Source organism: Carcharhinus amblyrhynchos, chromosome 9 (genome assembly GCF_965287045.1).
Source record: "Carcharhinus amblyrhynchos chromosome 9, sCarAmb.v2.hapA, whole genome shotgun sequence".
NCBI lineage: Eukaryota > Metazoa > Chordata > Chondrichthyes > Carcharhiniformes > Carcharhinidae > Carcharhinus > Carcharhinus amblyrhynchos.
In genome coordinates this window covers 18,445,211-18,472,019 of record NC_137332.1, presented here as the reverse complement: position 1 = coordinate 18,472,019, position 26,809 = coordinate 18,445,211, and the positions used below count along the sequence as shown (strand labels likewise).

Below are 26,809 nucleotides of genomic sequence, written 5' to 3'. Positions count from 1 at the left end.
GCCAAATCTCCATTCACTGCAGCAGATAATCCCAGCTACGGGCAAAGTTAGAGACTTCCAGCCCTACATTACAAATTTAAATATATCAGGTGCAATCTTGTCAAGGTGTCCAGGGTCTCATCTGCTTTCTGGAAAGACGATGAGAAATCCGCACAGACTCTTTTCGGGAAGGCCTGCCGAACCGCACGCCATGGGCAGTAGCGGGGCCAATGGCGAACCTTTCCCTGGAATCAAGACTTTGGAGGCAGGAGTCTCGCCTAGCATGCTCAGCACCCAGAATAGCGACAGACTTGAATGCAACTGGGTTAATACCAATAGTGGCAGGATGAGGCCCTTAAATGGACTCTAATTGGCCACTTAAGGGCCTCAATTGACAGCATGGCTGGAAGGTTGACCACTGGCCTCCGGCCCAGTACTTAATTGGGGTGGAGGTGGGAAGGCTAATGTTGGGTTTCCGACACAGCCCTTATCAGCTCCAAACTTGCTACCTGCAAAGCACAAGATTCTGCCCTCCAGAGACTCCATCTTAAAATAAATGGTGCCACATGTTACTTTTTTAAGTTACATCTATTTCCTTTCCAGTCTGCATTGATTTCCCATATCATTATTCAGGTCTTTCCTCACCCCAATAGTGAGTTTTGTCACAAAGTCAATTCATGAATTTGAACTGCTGTCTTTTGATTATTATGCATCAAAAGACAGTTTCAGAGTTAGTCCTCATAAATATGAACCTCTTTGGATGATCCCACTAAGCTGCAAGCTTCTTTCTCTTTATTTATGACAAAGACCTTGATTATGGATATCTTTGTTCAGTCATTTTCACCCTGACTTCTGGTTGCCCTTCTCCATGCATTTTTTCATGCAAAATCTATGTAACACAAAAATTAGAACACAGAATAAGGACAATCTGTGCTGGTGTTCACTAATATTTGAATACTTTTTAAATTCCATCTCCTTGCATTATTCACTCCTTTGTACATAATAATTCCATGTCCCTGAAATCAAGACAGCAATTTAGGCACATTTTCCCTGCATTCTACACCGTACTGTATCAGACTTTATTTTTGGTTTCAGCCATGTTCACCTTTAAATAGGGTAACTGTTTTATCATACATTTCTGTTTTGTCTGCAACTCTGTTGCTCGCATCTTCATGACTCACCATTTCAACAAGTCTTCCTATTTCCAGTCAAACATGTCTTTATCCTCCCACAGTGTTCCGAACAAGCTCAAATATCCTTGGAGAACAGTAACTAATTTTCCTTCTGGGCACAGTGTAGCCGTATTCATTGACTTTTGTAATTGTTCTTACTTTCTTTCCATCATTTCTCCCTTCTGCTTTCAACTTTGCCTCCATTTTGGAGATGTTTTATGCGTACTTTTCAGATGCCCTTTTCCACTGTCTTACTTCAGCTTTCGTGCTGGTTTCTTTTTAATGTTTTTCCATTGCCTCACTAGGATAGTAGTTTTCTAACTCTGCAAAATTTACCTTCACTTACCGTTAAACAAAGCATAAGGATAACTCTCTGTCTGTCATAAAGTTATTGATCTGTACATTTTAAAATATGCTTCTTGTCAAATATGGTCTGAATGCAGCAGTCAGTGGTGAAGGAACGGTACCTGATTATTCCTACAAAACTGATCTCCAACTCCGTGGCCTGGGCCTCAGCACCTCCCTCTGTGACTGGATCCTGAACTTCCTAACCCACAGACCAGAATCGGTAATCAACGCCGCCTCCATGATCATCCTCAACTCCGGTGCCCCACAAGGCTGTGTTCTCAGCCTCTTACTATACTCCTTATACACCTATGAATGTGTGGCCAAATTCTCCTCCAACTCGATTTTCAAGTTTGCTGGTGACACCACCATAGTGGTCAGATCTCAAACAATGACAAGCGTATAGGAATGAGATAGGGAATTTGGTGAATTGATGTGATGACAATAATCTCCTACTCAATGTCAACAAAATGAAGGAGATTGTCATGGACTTCAGGAAGCATAGTAGAAAACATGTCCCTGTTTACATCAATGGGGACAAAGTAGAAATGGTCAAAAGCTTCAAGTTTTTAGGTGTTCAGATCACTGACAACCTGTCCTGGTTCCCCCATCCCAACACAATAGTAAAGAAAGTCCATCAACACCTCTTATTTCTCAGAAAACTAAAAGTCTAAGGTCACGTACCAACTGACTCAAGAACAGCTTCTTCCCTGCTGCCATCAGACTTTTGAATGCACCTACCTTGCACTAAGATGATCTTTCCTTACACCCTAGCAATGACTGTAAACTACATTCAATGACTGTAAACTACATTCTGCAGTCTCATTTCCTTCTCTATGAACGGCATGCTTTGTATAGCACGCAAGAAACAATATTTTTCACTGTATACTAATACATGTGACAATAAAATCAAATGACCTCGGGAAAAAAGCTGCCCACAAAATCTAGTGATCTCTGTGACATGAACTTCCCCTTTGCTAACTTTAATTTGAACCTGGTGACCAATCAAGGGGATGCCAGGCATTGAGCAACAGTGATGTCATCAGGCAAAGTAAGCAACCAATCACCTTGATGTATTCCCAAAAACAGCAAGTAAGCATGAAAGAAAAATAATTATTCTTCACTTTTAACTTTTACAGAGTCAAAATGAATGATTTGGGCATAGAGGCAGGATTAAGATAGAAGTTGAAATATCTTAAAAGTCTTTATAAAAAAAGAGTTAAAAAAGATCTAACTTTTAAAATTTAATGGAGAAATTTGGTATATCACAAATATGAAATGAATCTTTATAAGCCAGAGATATTGTTGAGCAGTAATTAATAACTTATCCCACGTATACTTCATTCAAAAATGTGTTACTTTTTCCAGAGTTTTTACAATGTAACTAATAGTATAAAAAGGCAAGTTCTCATCTATGGATTGATTTCAATTGAATGCGATCTGTGGGGATTTAAACAGTACACCCCATGGATGAGAATCACTGACAGCAATTTGGACTCCAGAAGTTGCTGCCAGCTTCAAAGGAGTAGGGCAGCAAACATTTGTCAGTTTCACTGCCGTTTCTACCACAAAAACCAGGTCCGCAACTTCTCCTTTGCAACTTCCACAGCTCATTGTGCCTGTGCCAGCTTCTTGAAAAATCCATCTAATTAGACCTACTCTCTAACCTTTCCTATTTATGTGGAGCTGCATTTTGCTTTTGTAACCCCATGCGCATTGCATACCAGTAAGCATCTTCCTTCAAACAGAAACACGAGACTGTTTGAACCGCAAATTTCACTGTAGGTACCTCGCAATTCGGCAACCTAACAACAAGTGACAGAATTTGACTGAAGAGAAGTCATTGTAGAACATATTACATGGAAGGAGGCCATGCAGCCCATCACACTTATACTGACTCTGCAAGAGAGCTATCCAATTACTCCTGCTCCTCAGCCCTGTCCCCCTAGGCCTACAGAACTCTTTCTCTTCCCCATAGAGTTATAAAATGATCAAGGGATCAGACCATCTAAGGAGAAAATAAATAACGTGTATAAGTTGTTGGAAAGTGTATGGCTTATTTGTTACAACTTGTCTAGTTCCCGTTCACTCCTGTTTTTGTGAACATGGTTATTAAATTAATGGATCATTCTACGGCCAGTGAGACAGGGAAATTCAGTTGTTTCCAATAATGCAATTAAACTAAATTAACAATAATGGATATCATGATTAAATTGAGAGGTTGAACATTAATTCAGTTTTCTCATTGTTTTGGCTCAATAGTATTTGGGTATAATTCTCAAACATATTAATATTCATGTTTCGAACAAATAAAAGATAAAATTGAAAGAATGTTAAAATTATTCCCAGTCTTTTAAACAAAAACAAAAATGCTGAAAACACTCTGTAGAAGCAGGTGGCACTTGTGGAGAGGGAAACATTTAACATTTCAGCTTCAGAATATATGAATCTAGGATTAGGCCATTCAGGCCTTGTAGGCCGCTCCTTCATTCAATAAGATCATAGCTGGACTGACTGTGGTCTCAGTTCCACTTTCGCCTCCCGCAGTCCTTGACTCCCTTGTTTATCAAAAATCTAACTAAGCCTTGAAAAAATTAAATTACCCAGCCTCCACTGCTTTCTGGGGAAGAGAATGCCACAGACCAAAGACTCCCTGAGAGAAACAAGATTTTCCTAATTTCTATCTTAAAAGAGTGACTTCTTGTTATTAAACTGTCTCCCTCATAGAATGAAACATCCTGCTGGTATCCACTCTATCAAGTTGCCTCAACATCTTATATTTCAATAAGGTTTAAAGTTTATTAGTGTCACAAGTAGGCTTACATTATCACTGCAATGAAGTTACTGTGAAAATCTCTTAGTCACCACACTCTGGTACCTGTTTGGGTATACTGAGGAAGAATTTAGCATGGCATGCATCAAACCATCTCTCATTCTTCTAAACTCCGATGGGTATGGGCCCACCCTGTTCAACATTTCCACATCAGATAAGTACTTCATCCCAAGAAAATCTTTCATCAGATTAACCTTTTATCATTGGCTACTTTAAAATGTAGGCCTGATAGTTTAAGAAATGTTGTCAGGACTAGAAAAGTGTAGCTCTGAAGAGAGATCGGGTAGGTTGGGGTTATTTTTCTTGGAATGAAGCAGACTGAGAGGTGACATGATAGAGGAGTGCAACATTATAAGGGGAAGAGACAGAGTGGACAAAATAAAATTGTTTCCCTTTGTGGAGAATTCTAGAATCAGGGGACATAGAGTCAAGATAAGTGGGAGTAGGTATAGAGGGGACATGAGGAAAAACGTTTTCATGCTGGATGTCTGGAATTCACTGTCCGAGTTGGTGATGAAGACAGAGACCCTAACAATTTTAAGAAGTACCTGGATCTGCAAGTCAATTGCTGTAAGATACAGAGCTATGGGCCAGTTGCAGGAAGGTGGGATTCGAAAGAGCACCTGGGTGTCCTATGGCTGGTATGGACAAGATGGGCCGAATGGCCTCCTGTGCTGTAACTTTTCTATGGTTCTAAAGCCCACGGAAATGAAGAGAAGTCCATTCCACAGATCCAGATTTCTATCATTTCATATTTCCCTTAGGATCTAACCTGACTATTTCCTTTTTTAATCTTTTTAGCAGAGAGTAGATGTTAAATCAATTCAGTTTTGAATTCTCCAAAATTATTGCATCAGATGGAAAATTCTTTACAGCTTGATGCTCTTGCCATGAAGAAATTTCCCCTTAATTTTTACTTTCGTTCATGTTCTTAGATTCTCTTTTCTAGTTGGACACAGATTTACTCTCTCCTGCCATATTTTTCAGTTTCCTTCAATGTTTCAGAAACTTACATCATACCTACCATCCCGATGTTATTATTTTTCCATTGAGTTATATTTCATTTCCAGAACCTTCTTTTATAGCTCTGTAATCATCTTTTCCATTGCCATGACATTTTTTTGGAACTACGGAAGTAGTGGGGCCCCATTTGCTTTGATCTATGTTTCTATCCATTTTCTTTACATTGGCAAATGACAAATATCAAAACAGTTACTATTTCATTCAGTTAATCTAATTAGTAGGTAGGAGTTAAGTTGTTATAGATAGGGAGGGGGAAGTAAGCATGAGGATATGAATTTTTCATTTGTAACACGGAGGAGTTGGAAGGCAATGTACGTCTTAATAGCAGGGTGTACAGGACTTGACACGAGAGAGGATACAGCCAGCAAAGTTTTAGATAAGTGGAGACTGAAGGGTAAAGAACAGGAGGCCTGCTAGAACAGCATTGTAATAGCTGGATCCAGAAATTATGAAGACGTGAATGAAAGTTTCAGCAGCAATAGGCAGAGGTCAGTGGGAGAGTGAATGATATTACAAAGGTGGAACTAGACATTTTTGTGATGGAACAGATATAAGATTGAAATATCTCTTTAGTTCCGGAAAGGATTTTAAGGTTAAGAACAGTCTGCTTCACTAATAGTCAGCGGCCAGGGTTGGTGTTGGTATTGGTGATGGAATACAGAGTCCAGTTACACACAGAGGATAAAGTATAGACGATGTGAAATATTCTGCTTTTTGATAACCAAGTGAGAGTTGTCAGAGATCAGTTTGAGACCAGGATATTTATGGATGAAAAATAATGCTGGGTGGAGTTGAATTGATAGCTGTTAGTTGATCGAGCTAGGGACATAAAACACTGTCTTTAAATAAATAACTGAAAGAAACAAAATTCAACAGCGTAGAAAGGATTAAAATGTAATGATTAAGACATTGTGCAAGAGACTGATATTTGTTTACTGTGATCAGAGATAATTTAAATATATATATTTAATGGTATGTGGATGTCAACCAGCTTAGCAAGTGATTTTATTGCCCATCCCTAATTGCCCTTGCGAGGTGGTGGTGAGCTGCCTTCTTGAACTCCTGCAAACCATATGGTGTAGGAACATCTTCAAAGGAACACTTCAGCAGTCACAGACATTCAACCTCTGATCTTCGGGTAAGCGTTCTCTAAGGCGGCCTTCACGACACACGACAACTCAGAATCGCTGAGCAGAAACTGATAGCCTTGTTCCGCACCCACGAGGATAGCCGCAACCAGGAACTCGGGTTCATGTCACACTATCTGTAACTCCCAGACTTGCCTGGGCTTGCAAAATCTCACTAACTGTCCTGGCTGGAGACAATACACATCTCTTTAACCTGTGCTTAACCCTCTGTCCAATCTTTAACCCGTGTTTAACCTTCTCTCCACTCACATTGTCTGTACCTTTAAGACTTGATTACCTGTAAAGGCTTTCATTCCAATCATCATTTTGTAAATTGAGTTTGTGCCTTTATATGCCCTGTTTGTGAACAGAACTCCCACTCACCTGATGAAGGAGCAGCGCTCTGAAAGTTTGTGGCTTGTGCTACCAAATAAACCTGCTGGATTTTAACCTGGTGTTGTGAGACTTCTTACTGTGTAGGAACATCCACAGTGCTATTAAGGACAGAGTTACAGGATTTTTGACCCAGTGACAGTGAAGGAATAGCAATGCATCCCAAATCAGGCCATAAGATGTAGGAGCAGAAGTGGACCATTTGGCGCATCGGGACGAATTTTACCATCCCACCTGCCACAGGAATTGGAGCTTGGGGAAATTCTCATGGGTAAAGAAGTGTGTGGGAAGAAGAGCACCCCAATCTCAAAATAAACTCAATGGGCTGGATTTTCCAGTATGCTTGGCCAGAAACCAGGAAATCCCACCTCAGGTCAACGGACATTTCCATGGATCACTTCTCGCCTGCTCTGATTCCCATGGCAGGTGGAATAGTAAAATTCGCCCTGATGTGCCAAATGGCCCACTTCTGCTCTACGTCTTATGGCCTGACTTGGGATGTATTGCTATTCCTTCACTGTCACTGGGTCAAAAATCCTGATAATTTGTAAACAAATAATGGTTCCCCCCAGTCTCATTCTCTAAGGAGCTTGGAGGGGAACTTGAAAGTAGTGGTATTCCCATGCATCTGCTGCCCTTGTCGTTCTGAGGGTAGAGGCAACAGGTTTGAAAGGTGATGCCAAAGGAACTTTGGTGCTGCTGTGCATCTTGTAGATGACACACACCACTGCTACCATTTGTCAGGGGTGGAAGGAGTAAATGTTTGTGGATGGGGAGCCAATCAAGCAGGCTGTTTTATCTGGATGTTGTCAAGCTTGCATATTGTTGGAGTTGCACCCATCCAGGTAATTGGGGAGTATTCCAAGTCAATAGACTTTGGGAACCAGGGATGTGTTTTCCTCTACATTAGACCCAATCTTTGACTTGCTCTTGTATCCACCATAGGTAGCCAAGAAAGATCATTCACTCAGCACTTCTGGCTGAAGATCAAATCAAATGTTTCAGCTTAATCTTTTGAACTAATATGCCGGCTCCCCTTTATTTGTTGAACCTCTTCATCCTGCTAATTGTTTAATTGTCCACCATCACTCATGGCTGGATGTGACAGAACTGCAAAGTTAGATCTAATCTGTTGTTTGTGGTATTGCTTAGCTCTGTCAATTGCATGCTGCTTTGGCATGCGAGTAGTCCTATTGTTTACTGCAGCATCACCAGATTGACAACTCATTTTTAGGTAAGCCCTGGGGTATGCCCTCCTGCACTCTTCATTGAACCAGGTCTGAATCCCAAGGATGACAATGGTAGAGTGAGGAATGTGCCAGCCCATGAGATTACAGATTGTGGTTATATTGTTGCTATTGATAGCCTACAGTGCTTCATGGATGCCCAGTTTGAGCTGCTAGATCTGTTTGAAGTATTTACAATTTAGCATGGTGGTGATGCCATACAACATGATGGAGAGTATTGGGACAATACTGTGCCTTTAAATAACGTATTTTAATCATGTTCCTTTGCAGGATGTTTCTACAGGATTCTGGGTGTTGTTGGCACCATGTTGCCTGTGACCGGTGTCCTTTTGCTGAGTCAATTACTGAACACTCACCTTTATTCTCCCATTAACACATTCTGGTAGTTTACCTTTATGCAGCTACCTGCACCAGTCATTAACACTTCCTCTGCCTCAAGATCATCTTTGTTACAATCTCTCCTAGCTCCCACAAATCACTGACCTTCTACTCTGCTCCAGCTACTACACCCCCTCTTATACAGTACATAATCCATTATATTTCTCCCTCTCTATCTCTAAGAACAGTCATACAGATTCAAAATGCTGCAGGCCAAGAATGGATATGTGGACATGAGGGCCAGGTGCTGAATTGAAATGGCAAGTAACATAGACTGTATTTTCTCTCTACAGCTGTGGCCTGTCCAGCTAACATTCTCCAACATTTTTCTGTTTTTATTCCTGGAAGTTCTGTTCTGATTGCCACACAGACAACAGACAACCCAGATGTTGTCAGTAGATTAAAACCCTGAGAACCAAAGATCTGTCAGGAATAGAATTCCTAAACAATAGACTTATTTTTCTCTTGGGAGCATCCTGAACTCTGTGGGGGGAACAAGAGAAAAAAAACTCAACATCTCTCCAGAGTTTGGGGTTTTCCTGTCCCCACACTCCCAATCTGGGGTTTGGGGCTTGCTGCTCTGCCTCTTCCTTTCATGGGTTGTAATGATAGCCTGTCCCTAGGTGTTGGCTTAGACTCTGGTCTCACACAAATACACAACACAACGATAGAATCCCTACACTGCAGGAGGCCATTCAGACAATCAACTTTGTACTGAATCTCTGATTCTACATCTATGACTCTGCACTGAGGCGCAGTGAGACAGCAGTGCTAACCACTGTGCCACCCACCTAATCTGCACATCTGTGAACACGAAGGGGCAATTTACCCTGGTCAATTCACCTAACCTACATACTTTTGGACACTAAACAGCAATTAACCATTGCCAGTTCACCTAACCTGCACATCTTTGGACACAAAAGGGCAATTTGCCATGACCAATTCATCTAACCTACACACTTTTGGATGCTGAGGGGCAAGTACCATTGCCAGTTCACCTAACCTGCACATCTTTGGACACTAAGGGGCAATTTACCATGGCCAATTCATCTAACCTGCACATTTTTGGATACTAAGGGGCAATTAACCATTGCCAGCTCACCTAACCTGCACATCTTTGGACAGTAAAGGGCAATTTACCATGACCAATTCATCTAATCTGCACACTTTTGGACACTAAGGGGCAATTAACCATTGCCAGTTTACCTAACCTGCACATCTTTGGATAGTAAGGGATAACTTACCATGACCAATTCATCTAACCTGCACATCTTTAAACAGTGAGGGGCAATTTACCATGACCGAATCATCTAACCTGCACATCTTTGGACATACCATGACCAATTCAGCTAATCTGCACATTCTTGGAAGCTAAGGGACAATTTAGTATGGTCAATTAACCTACACACTTTTGAACGCTGAGGGACAACTTAACTATTGCCAATTCACCTAACTTGCCCATTTTTGGACTGTGGGAGGAAATCGAGGAGAAGGTGCAAGACTGGAAACAAGAATAAGTCCCCTTCAGCTTTTTCCTCCTCAAAGATCTCCCTTTTAGGGGCGGGGAGGGGGGGGGGGTGCTCTTCAAGAGCGAAGACAAAGGCTGGCGAGCCAATTGGTCGAAGGGCTGCTCCAATCGTAGGGGGGCTTAAAGCCGGGCAAGGGAGGAGGGGTGGGTTCGCATTATAGTGACTGAGAAAGCAGTTATCCACGGAAGGAGCCGGGAGCGGAGATAGAGAGTGAAGTGGAAGGTGGGGGGGGGGGACAGAGAAGAAGATAACAACAACAGTGGCAGCAGCAGCAGCAGCGGGTTTGACCGTTGGAGCAGGAGCCCGCGCCACACTCTGAGCGTTCCATCGGGCGGCGGTTTTGGAACGTTGGACCAGGAGCTGCGCGCCGGTGAGCGAGACACCGGGCGTTCCATCGGGGCTACAGCAAGGTGCCGTCAGCCGGGCTGCTGCTCGCTGCACATCCCCTCACACACACACACACACAACACAATGGCTCACTTCAACAGAGGTCCCGCGTACGGGCTCACCGCCGAAGTGCGAAACAAGGTAAAATAATAATTAAACAGAAAGCAAAGAAGAAGAGTTGTAACCGTGTGTGGGAGGGGGGAGGTGGGTGAATTCCAGCCGTGGTTAAATGGGCTCTCCACGAACTTCTTATGTGGGCCGGGGGCGTGGGGGTGGGAATACAGTTTTTCAAAAAATTTCAGCCACCGAAAGATAACGGTCGCTCCAAGTGATTTTTTTTTTGAAAAAGCGAAAAGATTCGTCGTGTTTCTCTTGGGTTTTTTTTTCCCCCTGTGGCAGGGCTCCCGTGTTTGATCAGGTTACAAGAGGAGTGCCGAATTGCTTGAGCTGGGGAGGGTTGGTGAGGGGATGAAGAAGGCGCTTCTCAGGATTTCTTCCATTTCCAGCTCCCATTGTCTGAGGGCGCCAGGGCTCTTTGATTGTGTGTGTGTGTTTTTCTTCTTCTTCTGCAGCAAATTCCTCAGGGAGTGGAGACAGAATTCGTCGACGTGACTTTTGTTTTCCACCCTCCCCCCCCCCCCCCCCCTTTTCCTTTTATTCAGCTAAAACCAGAGGAAAGAGTTGAGAGAGAATCTGAATAGAAAGAAAGAGTCTGTGATTTTTGAATGAGGAGATTTATTTTTAAAGTGCTGCTTTCCTTCTGGGGGGAGAGGTTACTTTTTTTGCTGTTGTGTGTCAATCAGGAAGAGATTCTGCCACTGCTTCAGTTTGGAGCTATTAAATGTTAATGTTTTGTTGAAGTTTGGTGATCACACTTTTTTTTTAATCATCCTGAATTAAATGAGAATTTGCAGCCATCCTTGATCTTAGAAAAATGTAGTCTCTCTGATCTTAAATTTAGTCTGCCTATCATCATCTCGCTGTTAAAATGGATCTAAGCGTAAAAAGGCAAACAAGAATTAATGGCTGTAATATATAACCAGATTGTGCAGTATGTTGGTTTTGTGACTGCTGTATTGATCGAAAGCATTTTGCTTCCAAGCACAATGGGACAATGAATGGGTAAGTACTTCAGATCAGAATCTGCCACTCCCCCTTCCCCCTTTTGTTCCATCTCTTATCATTTTAGATGAATTCCATTTGTGAGTCACAGCAGTCTCCCAACTAGTTCATGGCTCCCTGTAAGCGAGACTCCGTGCCACAGATCTGAGGCTGGTCCACAGTGGCTGTTCCAGCAGTCCCATTGCTCCTACGTTCATTTTGCTAATGAGAGCGCTGTGATTAATTGGATGTTCTCTAATGCTGTTTGTTGTGCAAGTCATACTGAGCCATCCATATTTTCTTCAAAGGAAGTGTGATTCTCAAGTGCCTTTTAACATCTCAATGCATATCACACCAGAACAAATTACCTTATAAGGACATCAGAAATAGTTTATCACTCCAGCATTTCAACTTGCTCAGATCCATTACTATTTTAGTGTCACAATAGGCTTATGTTAACACTGCAATGAAGTTACTGTGAAAATCCCTGAGTCATCACACTCCCAGTGTCTGTCCAAAGAATTTAGTATGGCCAGTGCACCTAACCAGCACCTCTTTTGGACAGTGGAAGGAAACTGGAGCACCAGGAGGAAACCCATGCGGTGGGGGATTGCAGGGGAAAAGAGAGAGAGAGAGGAAGGAGGATGGAAAGTGTGGATGCTGCACAGACAGTGACCCAAGCTGGGAATTGAACGTGGGTCCCTGGTGCTGCAAGACAGCAGTGCTTGCCACTGTGCCATCTATCCAATTGTCCCATATGTTTACTATACAGTTTCCCCAAAGACATATACTAAATTTCCTGTTTTCACTAAATGTCCTAATGCATGCTATTCTGGGTTCACTTTCTCTGCCATTAAATACTTTGAAAAGGCTGAGTTCCCCCAAGGCCTACAGAGAATAGATCCTGATAAATTATTCCATTTTTCTTTGTTCTCGTTCCTCCTACAAGCAATTTTTCCTCAAGTTTTTATTTTGTGGGGGATAAAATCTGTTTGTCCTTATTGTGCTGTCCTTCCACAGTCAGGGAAGATTTTGAGGCCAAATGATAATATTGAAAATGTCAAGGATCCTTTTCAGTCCAAGGGCATTAAAAATATACTTGGATGTGCAGAAAGTAATTGCACTCTGGGACATAGCGAAAGAAGGGATACAAGCAGGATTGACTACTCCTGAATCCAAAAAATGATTTTAAAAAACCCATGAAACGTGTTGGTGACATTTGAATAGTTTAGGAGTAAGTTGTCCTTTGCTGGAATGGATGGCATTGAATACTCTCTCAGGTGACACTTAAACAGATGATGATGACAAACACCCCCCCCCCCCCTCCCCCCCCCAAAAAACACCGTCAGCTGCGTCTCCCATTTTTGTCCCATTCCCAATCCACCTGGCCAGACTAACTCTTCGATACCCATCTCGACCTATCACTGAACTTGTACCTTTATGAAGTTTCCCTCCCATTTCCCCCTGTATCCACTCCAAGCTCATCTTGTCCATGAGATTCACCTCTTGGTCCCTTAACCCACTTCAGCTAAACTGCTGACCATCCAACTTCTCTTCCTGGTTTCCACGTGAGCTGAATGGTAGTTCTGTCTCCTTCAGATCTGCTTATTAAAAAAAATCAATCCTTCACCCCCTTCAACCTTGCAAACTGGTGCTCCCATTTCTGACCTTCCCCATAGAGATTTTTAACGTGCATCTCCTCCCAAATCCAGGCCTGTTTTTCTCAAACCCCATATTTCAATCCTGTAATCATTTCTATCCCTGCTGCTATGCCAAAATGGTTCTGGCCAGAGTTGCAAATGACTTCTCTGACTGACCCAGCTAAAAGTCTGACAACACCAGGTTTTAGTCCAACCGATTTATTTGATAGTAAACGCACAAGCTTTCGGGTTAGTCCCTTCGTCAGGTGAATGGAGAGTTCTGGCGTCAGACAGAGCGTATAAAAGCACAGACAGTTTACAGATTACTGATTAGAATGCGAATCTTTACACCTAACCTGCTGTTCAAGTCTTGAAGTGGCCGACAATGTGAGTGGAAGGAGCACTGATCACAGGTTAAAGAGATGTGTATTGTCTCCAGACAGTACTTCCACTCACATTGTCGGCCACTTCAAGACTTGAACAGCAGGTTAGGTGTAAAGATTTGCATTCTAATCAGTAATCTGTAAACTGTCTGTGCTTTTATATGCTGTGTTTGAGGCCAGAACTCTCCATTCACCTGACGAAGGGACTAACCCGAAAGCTTGTGCGTTTACTATCAAATAAATCGGTTGGACTAAAACCTGGTGTTGTCAGACTTTTTACTGTGTTTACCCCAGTCCAACGCTGGCACATCCACATCATGACCCAGCTAAGCCATTCCTCCTTGTCCCTCTTTACTGTTTACAGCCTTTGACCTGGTTGAGTACACCTGGGAATCTCCTGCAATGGCTTCTCTTTCATATAATCTTGATGTTTTCCTAATTCTCATCCACATGTCTCCTTGACAACATCATCCAAAAGTATAGCTTCAGTTTATAGGTGAAGCAAAGCTGGATGGGAGGGTGAGCTGTGAGGAGGATGCAGCGATGCTTCAGTATGATTTGGACAAGCTAAGTGGGCAAATGGAGACAGTTGTAGTGTAATGTGGATAAATGTGAAGTAAGCCACTTTGGTAACACAAACAGGAAGGCAGATTATTATCTGGATGGCTATACATTGGGAGAGGGAGATGTGTGATGAGACTTGGGTACACTAGTCACTGAAAGTAAGCATCCAGGTGCAGCATATGGTGGAAGAAGGCAAGTGGTATGTTGACCTTCATAGCAAAAAGATTCAATTGTAGGAGCAAGGATGTCTTGCTGTAATTGTAAAGGGCTTGGTGATGCCACGCCTAGAGTACTATGTCAGTTTTGGTCTCCTTATCTGAGGAAGGATGCTCTTGCTATAGAGGAAATGCAGTGGACTGCTTCTTGGGATTGTGGGGTCAGTTAGGATTATGTTCCCTGAAGTTCAGAAGAATGATGGGGGATCTTGTGGATACCTATAAAATTCTACAAGGATTAGACAGGGTAGATGCAGGAAGGATGTTCCTGATGGATGGGGAGTCACACTTTGCCAATAGGGGAAAACCATTTAGGACTGAGATTAGGAGAAATTTCTTCACCTAGGAATGTGGAAGCCTGTGGAATTCTCTACCACAACAAACAGTTGAGCCCAAAAAATGATGTTGTCAAGAAGGAGTTAGATGTAGCTCTTGGGTGAAGGGGAATCAAAGGAAATGCAGTGGGGCGGGGCGGGGGGGGGGAGGGTGAGGTGTGGGAAGCAGAGTACTGAGTTGAAGGATCAACCACAATTGTATTGAAAGGCGAAGGAGGCTCAAAGGGCCGAATGGTCAATTTCTGCTCCTATTTTCTTTGTTTCTATATATGGTGACAGCATCCAACGCTTAGCGCCAGACCCCCCCCCCCCCCCCCCCTTAATCTGTCTGTTGTCCCAAAATTGTTAGGCAACTTGTCTAACATTCGCTATTGAGTGATTAAAATTTCCTGCAATTAAGTAATAGATGCAAAAAGCCATTGTCTTCACTCCTCATCAAAAACTCCACGAGCTGACTCCATCTCCCTCTTGGGCAACTTGCTGAAGTTGAACCAGACTGTTTGAAAACTTGGTGTAATATTTAATCCCAAAATGAAGTCTTGACCACACATCTGTGCTGTCTGTTTTCAACTCTGTAACACTGTCCTGCTGCATCCTGCCTCTGCTTATCTGCTGGAGCACTCTCTCCTTTGCCTTTATGATCTCTATACTTAGCTATTCCCCGTGCATGCCATAGAATCCCTAAAGTGCAGAAAGGTGCCATCTGGTTCATCGAATCTGCACAGACTCTAAAAGAGCATCCCTGTAACCCTGCACATTGCCATGTCATATCCATCTAACCTGTGCATCTTTGGATTGAGAGGAAACTGGAGCATCTAGAAAAAACCCATGCAGACGTGGTGAGAACATGTTAATTCTACAGTCACCCAAAGCTGGAATCAAACCTGGGTTCTTGGCACTGAGGCAGCAGTGTTAACCTCTGCCATTCCTGATTGGGCTCCCACGTTCTACCCTATGTAAACTTGAGGTCATCAAAAATGATGTTCACGTCCTATCTTTTGCCAAGTCCTGTTCACCAATCACATCTGTGCTTGTTGATCTATCTCAGCTTCTAATTAAGCAACGCCTCTACATTTGTTTTGAAGTTTTTCTGTGGCCTTGCCCATCTTTATCTCTGTCTTTTGTGCAGCCTACAGCCTTCCTCGAATTCTGTTCTTCTCCATTTGTGATTCCTTGCATGTCCTCAATTTTTAAGTTGTACTGTTGGTGACTAAGCCTTCAACCTGGCTGGTCCCTGAGCTCTGGAATTCCCTTCCTAAATTCTTCTGCCTCACAATCACTCCTTTGTTTGAGATCTTTAAAATTTCCCTCTTTGACCAAGCTTTTTGGTCATCTCCCCTAGTGTCACTTGGTGAGGCTCAGTGGCACGTTGTGTTTGATAATATTGCTGTGAAGCATTCTTGACTGTAAACTTCTTGCAAGATGTAACGTAATGTGAGGTCCAGGTGCTACAGGCAGCCATTGTCTTCTGACCAAGATTTAAATGCTTGGTGTCAGAACATTTTCTAGATACCTCAATGTATTATTTTGAGACCAAAATCTGAAACTAGATTGATAATAGGAAATGAAAGCTTAATACGTTAATGTGAATTTTAAGACCCTGCCTCAATGTGATGTAACAAGAAATGTACATTATCTTAAAATATTATTTGGAATGATGGTTTTCCGATCAATGAAGTAGCTTTTTGGTTGATGGATGGAAGTAGGAAAGCACCCCCCTCAAAAATAATTCCTGAACTTCTGCAATTGCCCCTACATCCTTTATTTGGGTCCAGTAGCAGTAAATCCATAACATTTAGAGTAAAGTAACTAATTCCCTCAGCCTGTACTGAGGGTCAGTTCCATTTTAGCACATTGATTGGGTGTCCGCTTACTCTTTCTACACCTAAACTAAATAGATAAAGTGGCAGACTTGTTTAGAGGTACTTGAGATGTAAAATTGGGAGTGTATAGCACACAGCCTCAGTGGTGATTCATTTAGTTAAGCAAGTAGGAGATTTATTTAACTGAGCTTTGCAAAATGCATTCTGCTGCCACACTCTTTCCATTGTCATAAAAAGATCTGAAATCTGTGGATTGAAGTTGGTACAAAATCTCCAGGACTTTGTTTATCCAGCCTGGCTTCCACTAATTAGAACTTGGTTGGGCTCACTGCTCCTGTTGCATGAAGGTTTTGCATTCCAGCTCGTTATGTATTTGTAATTTTAAAAATGTTAGATTCCAGTGTTTAACCTAATGGGGCAAAGTGCAGCTCTAGTTTTGAAGGATTAGAATTTGAGGCTGTGTTGCCTTGCTAGACTTTCTCCATTGTGTTGTCAAGTGTTACTGATGTTATGGCAATATTTGTCTTGAGTTTGTGCAGCTGACATCTTCAGCCAGTTTCGAAATCTCATCCCACTTATCCAGCTATGTGGAAAGATCAGTTGTGAAGCGTAGGCGTCAGATTTGCTTGTAGGCCTTTTTGTTGCTTGTGTTTCTTGAGTTACATTGCATGCAGAGTGCAAAGAAAAGAAGTTGGTTGTGTTATGCTTGTACAATGAGATTCAAATTTCTATTAAAAACTCACACACTGATTTAAACATTTGCTTTGCTGCTTCCAGTTGCTTTTCCAAGATGGTTTTTTTTTGGGTCCATATGACTGTGTATCTAAACTGTTCTAAGGGTTGTAATAACTATGCTGATAAATAACGTAAGACAATGCTTTCCTTTTATTTGTAATCTCCCTGGGTGGAATGGAGGAGGTGGGCCTTTGAAGGGTGCCCTCTTCTGCTTATCAGGCTGTGGATTATCACTTAGTAAACCTTCAGTAATTATTAAATTACATTGAACAATGGCTTCATTCATGATTTTATTTGCCAATATCTGCCAATGCCATTATTGAGGAGACTAAAGTAACTCCTGAACTTTACAGCACATTATAAAAATACATATTCTATTTAAGCTCTAATCACATCAGGGGTGTAATGAAGAATGCTGTGTAGTGTTGGGCTACTGAAAAACTGCTTATGTTTTGCTGATTGCTCATTTAAATACTGTACGTCATGCATTTTATAATTCGCCTTTAAAAGTATAAGCTTTATAGAAAAATTGCCTCTTTTGCCCACACCCGTGCATTTATTTTTATATATATATAATTTGTACTTTCGGGAATGGTAGCATAAATGATCACTTTTGCATTGGATTAGTAATCAGGTTCCTGACGCTGGAGGTGTAAGTTCAACGCCCATGGCAGCTGGGGGAATTCAAATTCAATTAACAAATCTGAAATAAAATGCTGGACTCATTAACAATAATCATGGGACTACTGGCTGTTGTTTAAAAACCTATCTGATTCACTGTTGTTCATCAGGGGACAAAAACTGATCTGACCTACATATGACTCTTAAACTGCCCCCGGAATGGCTTAACAAGTTACTCAGTTATGTCAAACCGTTGCAACAAAGTTTAATGAGACCAGATGGACCATGGCATCAACTGAGGCAGAAGTCCCTCCCTGACAGCACTGGGTGTATCAACATCACATGGACTGCAGCAGTTTGAGAAGGCAGCTCACCGCCACCTTGAGAGCAGTTTGTGGGTGGGTAATGAGTGCTGGCCTAGCCAGTGTTGCTCAGATCCCAAGAACAAATTTTCTTTAACAATGAGCACGTTAAATTGCCAGAATTATATTTTGATAGAAAATATAACTTTAGTTGTCATCATCAGCAAATAGAGTTGCTTCTTTTCATTTTTGTATTAACTTCAGTTTGGAATGCAAGCCTACTGTATGTTAAAAATGTGAGTAGGCCATAACATTTCATTTCAAGGCATTGTAATGATTCCTTATATCCCAATAGTAACCTTCATAAGAAGATCATCATTTTTCACCTAAAGAAATAACTGATAGAATAATGTTTTTAAATATTATGTGACAATAGTTTTGACAGCAACAGAGGTAGCTCCCAGAAAACACATCCAGTCCCACCCACCACAGGAATTGTAGCCGTTGGGTAGACCATGCGAAGGTCTGTTGACCTCCAGGGGAATTCCTGACCTTGGGGTGAGTGTGTGCAAAATCCCACCCCTCAAGCCTGTGTTCATTGCCAGCCCTAGTTAGTGAAGCATCCAACCTTTGGTTCAGTGAGCAGCCTTGTTGGTACAGGTTAATCTAACAGTTAAATGTTAACGTTCCAAACTAAGGCACGTATTTGGTTGCAGCTTAATAATGGATGTGCAATTTTTTTTTTGTGTTCTCCTCATGTGTACATGCAGACATGTTTGGAGCCACAAAACCAAAAAGTGGTTCTCTGATTGCCACAGTTCTTTGGCCTGTTGGGTTATGTTTCAATATATACTGATCTCAGTTTCAGCACTAACAATTGTGGTGAACAGAAGAAATGCATCCAATTTTTCAACTTGGGGAGCCCAAAAAAATGGGTTTCATTTAAATTGGCTTTTTAGAATTTGGGGTGAATATAGTAACACTTGAGCATTGAATGGTGTGTATGTGTTTTTTGTTTCACTTTTTTTGCCTCTAATATTTGCAACTTCCTGGACGTATAGCATCAGAACCTAAGTAGTTGATTTGTTAGTTATCGTTCTTTAACTTAAATATCTATTTGGCAACATGTGGCTGAGGTTAGATGTTATAAAAGCAAATTCTGATACAGTACAACAAACTGCATGACTTGAGGCTATTCATGCATTCATGGTTTTGGAATCAACAATGTGCATGATTGCCTGCCCAAAGGGCAGACAAAAACCAACGACTAAAGGATAAAGCTGCTTGCCTGGTTGAGTAAGTGTCAGTAATGAAGCCAGATGCCACCAAAAGAATATGTAGTGGGCAAATCCATCTTTAGAGATATTTGTGCTTCTGATTTGCAACAGAATTATGGCATCATCTTTTTAATGTTTTGCATTATCAGGCTAGGCAATAATGATTTGGTAATTAAGCTCTTACTAACAGCAGTTCATGTTGAAATTAGTTGAGATACAAAGAGGAGGAGCAACTTTTTAATCAGAGTTGCTCTCTGGTTTATTTGGTGTGTACACTTCATTGATTCAGCTAGGGGTATTGCTAACCTAGAGCAATGGGATGGTGACATTTGGATATGTATTGCAAATTATTATAGCCCATCCACATAAATCATTAATGTCTAGAGAACCTTTTACAGTTAGAATGCTAGCTATATATCATTCCACACACATGGTTAGCAAGGCATTGCCTTCTAATATGCATGAAGATTTTTAGTTGTATGAAGCGGAGGGTGAGTAGAGAGAGAAATCAAGACAAAGTGCTCCAAGTAGCAAAAGCATTTTTGAAAAGAAAAAGGGTAAAATTGTTTTGCTTTCCTGTCTCCTTGAAAGAGTGGAATTGTTGCAACTGGGGATTGAATGCATGGCCTCCTGACTTGGAGGTGAGAAGTACAGCTGAGAGCATATAAGGGTTTCTCCTGTAATACCAATTCATGTGTGCTCTGTTCAAAGGCAGGTCCTAGCTCATTGTCACCTGATGCTTCGTGGAAATCAAACCCACAATGTTGGTGTTACTTTTAAACCACATGCTATGAGATATCCCTCAATACTAGATACAAATATGCTGAAATAGACAAGAAGTCACTTTATTTGGTGAGTCAATATTTTTGACATGATATTTCTTCTATATTGGATGGGCGGACTGTATCACTTTTATCTCGCCTGAGTGCCTACTCTTGGCTGGATATCGAAGTGGCAGTGCACTTGGGAATGCTATTGAAGGCGTCTGTGGGACCGAGTCCTATATTTAAACTCTGCCAGTTGCATCTCCAAGCAACTTTTAATGAACCATTTTAATAGACCACTAAAGACTTTGCTAAAATAAAAATGTCAAGTTAATAAAGCAACTGAATTAAATCTGTGTGGTATCGCGGGAAGAATGTGGAATTTCCAGAATGTTCTGCCGTCAGCAGACAGGAAGAATATCACATGACAGACGGAATGTTGCTAATACGCACTCCATTCCCTTGACTCTCTGCACTATCCAACTAATGATTTTGGCCATGGGAGTGGGGGATGTTCCAATTAAAAAGAAAAAAACAAAAATTCAGAAATCCTTGAATTGAGGATTGAAGTGCGTAAAAGAACCAGAAGTTCGGAAACTCACTGGCTTAAATTTAAACCTGAAAATGACTGCTCCAGTTAGTAGAGATGAAAGCCAGTATTTGGGCTCTTGTGAAATGAAATCAGCTGGGTGAAGGACTGATCACATTACTAAAAATAGGTGAAATTGGAGATCAATGCTGACCTTTTTCCACATTTCACTTCCATTATTCTTGAGCTTCTCATTGGGAATAAATTTTCATATTATCATTTTAAAATCCTAGGTGGTGCTTATATTTTATAGTATGAATATCAGAGGCCTGTCTTTTCATATTGTTTGAGGTAGCAACCAAACTTTCCAGCAACTATTTGCCATTTAATTTAGTGGAACTCGACTCCTCGAATTCAAAAAGAACACTTCTTATTGGAGTGTGTGGTATTCGACAGTGACTGCCTGGCATAGAAGGTAAATTTTGAGAGATGAGAACCAGATGCCCCACCGAATTTCTTTCATCTAATTCTCTAATTTGTGCTTTTCATAAAACATTCTGGTGAGTTGAATCAGGCTAGAAAGCTAGAAGAAAAGTCAGTGGACTATATTTGTGGTTCTCCTATTTGAATGTGGTAATTATAAAATCACCACAAATCAGATTTTTACAACCTCCTTGATCTTCAGTGCCTCATTAGGCTGTTTGATCCCTCAAGCCTGTTCCATCATTCAAATAAGATCAAGTCTGATCTGGTTGTGGTCAAAGTTCACTTTCCTGCTGCCACCCCTGCCTCACCTTCTCAAGCCTGACCTGAGCAAGAATTGCTGTCCATTCCATATGTGCAACATTTTCTAAGCTGGACCTGTTCACTTGTTGCCAGAAGCTGCTTGTTAGGATGTTGCTGTTGCTCAAAGGATTACACTTGCCTGTTTTCCTTTTTGGTGTGTTACAAGAAACGATGGAGAAAACATCCGCAGGTGTAAGATGCTGTCTGTAGAACTGGTGCACAGAGAGACATAGCATACGTCAGTTGAGGAATACCGCTGAACTTGTTCAAAAGTTTGTTGGGCTGCAGTTTGAGCACTGCCTCTCTCACCCTTGGGGTTGAGGGTGACTTGCCTCCACTCTCTGGTTGGATGAGTTCTAACAGGCGGCCAAGTCCAACACGTGATTTGCAGATTCTCCTTTATGTGGGGCAGATAGTAAGTGAAGGATCAGGTAGGTATGGTGTTGGAGGGTTGTGTGCTCCCTTTTGACTGCTCTGTCATCTCTCCATGTTTCTGATGAAGTCTCTGTTTGGGGCATTCCCAAATGAGCCATCCTCACTTTGGTCAGTGACAAATCAGGGACCTGTGAGTTGGTGAGAATGTTTAACTTTTTCAGTGAGCTTTGAGGGTATCCCTAAAGCTTTTCTGCTGTCCTGGGAGCTTCATGGGATCCTGGGAATAATAGAGCTGCTGCTTCAGAAGTCTGGTCTCTTTTAAGGTCAAACCAAGTTAAATCAGGACAAATTGAAAGGGGCAGTTCCCCAACAGGAAGGGGAACAGCCCAAACAAAATCAAAATGCAAAGGAAACTTGAAAACATCAAATTTAAAATGGCTTCAGGAGTCTGGTGACGAGTACAAATGACCTGTCCACCCAATGGAGCTAGTTTTGAGTGAATAGCTTCCCAGTGCTGAGCTGCTTGCCTTGGGTAAGGATACTGCTATTAGACTGCCTCTTTGGTCACTGGATTTGGAGGATCTTGCACAGTCAGCTGTGGTGTTTTTGAGATGCTTTCTGGAGATGTTCCAAGTTTCTGAAGCATAGTACTGGCTGATAAACCGTGGCCTGAGTCTCTGATTTGAAATTCAGGACCTCGGATACTCTTAAGTCAACCGAAAGCCATTTGTTTTTGCCTTCATTGAGAAGAGGCTCCCGTGATATGGAATGGTCCACATTTTTGAGGATTTCCCTGTTGGTCTTAATTGATGGGGCCAGGTGTTTTTCGCTATGGACGCGGGTTGGAACAGGACCTTCGTTTTTCACATGTTTAGTGAAAGGCCATTTTCTCTATTTGAAGGAGCCAGCGATGGTCTGAAGCACAAGTTAGTGAGTGAACGCGCCCAGAAGTATCATCTGCATAGCTCTTGAGGTTGGAGTGGTTTTGGTTTTTGATGGAAGTTGACGTATTTTGAACAGTTTCTCCTCTGGTAGATGATTCCCACATCTGTGGGTAATTTGCTGGAGGTGAGGTGTAGTATTGTGGTGAGGAAAATGGAGAAGAGTTGATGCAATGATGAGAGTTCGTGTGTGCAGATTTATATCATAAAGTAATGGGAAAATAGATTCACCAGTTATTTTGTGAGATGAGGAATTGGTTATGAAGACACTCAATGCAGAAAATGCTGGATAAGCTCAGGTCTGGTAGCATCTGTGGAGAGAAACATTTACATCTAAATGATCCTAATACAGAACTGCTCAGCCACTTTGTAAGAATCTAATCAGCCTCTGAAAGCTTGCGCCACCAAATAAACCTGTTGGACTTCAGCCTACTGTTGTGAGACTTCTTACTGTCTCTACATAGGGCTATAATTGTAGATTACAATGAGCCTCTCCTCCGTTTAATACATTTTCTGGAACTGCAATGGCTTGGTTCCATTTTAATCGTGTCTGAGAACAGCTAGTATATTCACAACAGTGATCCATCTTTCCCTACAGCACAGCCTCTGACTCATTCTTCAACCTGTGTGGTGCCAAAGATTAGTTGTGGGCTTGAGATCCACTTTCACCTGGAGTATGTGTTGCTCTGTCCAGCTCTAGCCCCCTCGCGTTGTCAAATTGTTGGTTGACATCAATACTGTGGGTAAATCACCAACCCAGCATGGAGAAGACTGAAGCAATTGTCTTCAACTCCTGCCACAAGCTCTGCTGTCTCATTGCTGTTAAGGACAAAGATCAACAGTGACTAAGGGGAGGTAGAAACTATTTTTAAAGGTGGTACAAGGTCTACATTCTTTTGAGTAAGGTGGCAAACTGAAGTCTATATTTTCGATCAACTCTCTATTTCAATTTTGGGACAATTTCTCGGCTAAAATCTTATGAGCAAAGTGAAGCAAAAAGTAGCTCCATACAACTCTGTATTTTTGTCTTCTGCAATTGTATGATTGCATTGTCAAAGAGAATCGAATTAAAAATACGTTGCTGCACAGGGGTGGCACTGTGGTTAGCACAGTTGCCTCACAGCACCAGGGACCTGTATTCGATTCCTGGCTTGGGTCACCACTGTAAAATGTATTTTACAAGGATCTGTTTAATTTTCCTAGGGTCAGAATGGAATAATTTTTCATTTTTAATTTTTAATTTTCCTAGGGTCAGATGCAAGACTGGCTCCATAGTAAGGTGCTGTAACTGTGTATTACAATCCCAATTACCTGTCACATAACTGAATAGGGGAAAACTTCATCTACAAGGCTGAAATTAAACTTTTGAAGTAGGTGCTTCCTTCCATTGTTGGTCAATATGTCCAACATTGATACCAGAAACACTACTACCAAATCAATGATGTGTTGGACTCCTGGTTGCATTCTGGTCACCTTGGCCTTCTAATGACTAAAAATGGCATGCTGAATAGCATGTATCGCTTGCTGGTTAAAGTATACTTATACTTAGTGATTTGATGTATTTTGCTTGAGTAAACAATATTTTATGTTCAGTACTTCTTTTGGCCTTTTTCTCCCTAAACTTGTAAGCTATTTTTTTAAACCTGTTGAATGTTAATCAAGCTTTTTTGGTTCTGGCTTTTGGCCTCCCATCTCAATTTCTCCTTTACTGGTGAAACACCTTGGAGTGAGATTTTTTAAAATTAAAGATAATGTATAAATGGACTACCATATTTTCACTTTTGTATTTGATTTAAGAGCACTTATCTGCAAGAAAGGTAAGAAAATGTGCATTTGTATCGTAGCACTTCTCACTAATTCAGGATACCATGTTGTTTTGGACACTACCAAGAATATGCTGCTATTTGCTGCTGAAAGAAATTCGTGCAACCTCTTAACATGATGCAAGGTTCCTGTTTAAACTGCTATGGATGACATTTCTTGGAGAATTCTGCATTTTACCCAGTGTTGCACAGAAGTACCAGCATAGATGTGCTCAAGTCCTTGAACCACAAGCCTTCTAATGCTACTAATTAAATCAAAACAACTATTTTAATGACAAATATGCTATGCACGAAGTTTGAAGCACCTTGAAACCTTCTATGCCATTAAAGATACTATATTAATGCAAGTTGATGTGTTTTTGTTTTGCTGCATCACATCAACGGATCACATCACAGCACCAGGGACCCTGGGTTTTATTCCCACTTGGGTCACTGTCTGTGTGGAGTTTGCACGTTCTCCCCATGTCTGCGTAAGCCTGCTCCAATTCCCTCCCAAAGGCTGAAAGACGTGCTGGTTACTGCATTGACCTGAACAGGTGCTGGACTGTGGTGACTTTGGAATTTCACAGTAACTTCATTGCAGTGTTAATGTAAGCCTTGTCTGTGAGACATAAATAAAATAATAACAAACAAGCAGGCGAGTGATTCAAGTCTGGAATGCACTGACTAGAAGTATACTGGAGGCAGGTTCAAACAAGGCATCTATTAACCAATAGATGCCTTACAGGGAATTGACATCTAAGCCACGATGCTCATTTGGACTGCGAGTGCAAGCATGATCATAGAAACCCTGCAGTGCAGAAGGAGGCCATTGGGCCCAACGAGCCGGCACAGACCACGATCCTACCCAGGCCCTATTCCCATAACCCCTTATTTACCCAGCTAATAACCCTAGTGTCAGGGGGATGTTAGCTTGGCCAATCAACCTAACCCCTACATCTTTGGGCTATGGAAGGAAACCCAGAACACCCAGAGGAAACGCACGCAGACATGGGGGAATGTGCAAACGCCACGCAGTTACCCAAGGCTGGAATTGAGCCCAGGTCACTGGTGCTGAGAGGCAGCAGTGCTGACCACTGTGCTATGGTGATGAGATGAATGGCCACCTGCTGCACTGTAACAATTAGGACATTCTCATTAAAATCACTTGATTTTGGTGCAAAGAAGAGTAAAATAAATAACCAGGCAGTTTGTGGTTTTTATTTGTACCATTGCAGTTTGTCAGTGATTGCACAGCTTCACTTTAAATGGAGATTTTATCATTTTTGCTTTCCAAAAATGAATTTACAGTTTAGTTCTTTAGCTGTACAGAAAAAGTGTGGGCATTTCCATGCGTTATATAAACAAAATGACTATGTCTTTGCCAAGCATATGCAGTAGTTTGTGAATTCAGCATGTATTATGTTGAGGTTCCTGCGTAATCATGTTTTGTAATGTGAGATAAAATGATTATTGGAGCATGTGGGTGTTTTAACTTTTTTCCATGATGTCTGTATTCAAATTTCAGGTATACGCTTGTATTAATAGGTGGCTTAGTGCTATCATTATTGGACTAGTGATCCAGAGACCCAGTGTAATACTCTGGGAACCTGGCTTCAAATCTCTCCATAGCAGATGGTGAAATACGAATTGAACAAAATCTGGAATTAAAAGTTTAAAACTATTGTCAGTTGTTTAAAAAAAAATGGTGCGCACTTTCGGGAAGGAAATCTGCCACCCATGCCTGATCTGATGTACAGCAATGTAGTTGACTCATAAATGGCCAGTTATTTCATGGACAATTGGGAATGGGTAATAAGTGCTGGCCCAATCATTGATGCACACATCCCATGAAAGAGCTAAAACAAAATCAGGTACTTCTTCCAGAGTCTTCTGCAGTGTAGTTTTCGTGCTGATATTTAGATCGGATACCATGGTTTGCCTTTTAGTGATGGGCATTAGATCATAACGTTCTCCTCGAGTGAGCATGGTCCTCGTACACCTTTCCTAACTTGTGATTTCACGTTTCCCTGGTATGGAATGTTGAGATAACAATTGATGGACTGCATTTGGGTCAAGTTTCCTATATTTACTACTTGAGCAATTTCAACTTCAAATGGACTAAAGTGGCCTTTATCCTAGCAAGTTAGCGGAAGCTCTGGACCATTCCATTCCAATTATTCTGTAATGACTTCTCCAACTC

The 26,809-nt window shown here is 41.5% G+C and overlaps 1 protein-coding gene across 2 annotated transcripts in view; it reads left to right on the top strand.

The window, feature by feature from the left end:
• Positions 1-26,809, top strand: part of cnn3a (calponin 3, acidic a) — a 71,457-nt gene that overhangs the window by 4,052 nt on the left and 40,596 nt on the right. The window contains exon 1 of one of the 2 annotated variants that reach the window (XM_080195266.1): positions 10,232-10,554. The exons of the other annotated variant lie outside the window; for it this stretch is intronic. Within the exon in view, the coding sequence (XP_080051392.1) occupies positions 10,498-10,554 (57 nt within the window). The 5' untranslated portion in view covers positions 10,232-10,497. Of the gene's footprint in view, positions 1-10,231; positions 10,555-26,809 lie in introns of those variants that run through there. 2 annotated transcript variants of the gene reach the window in all.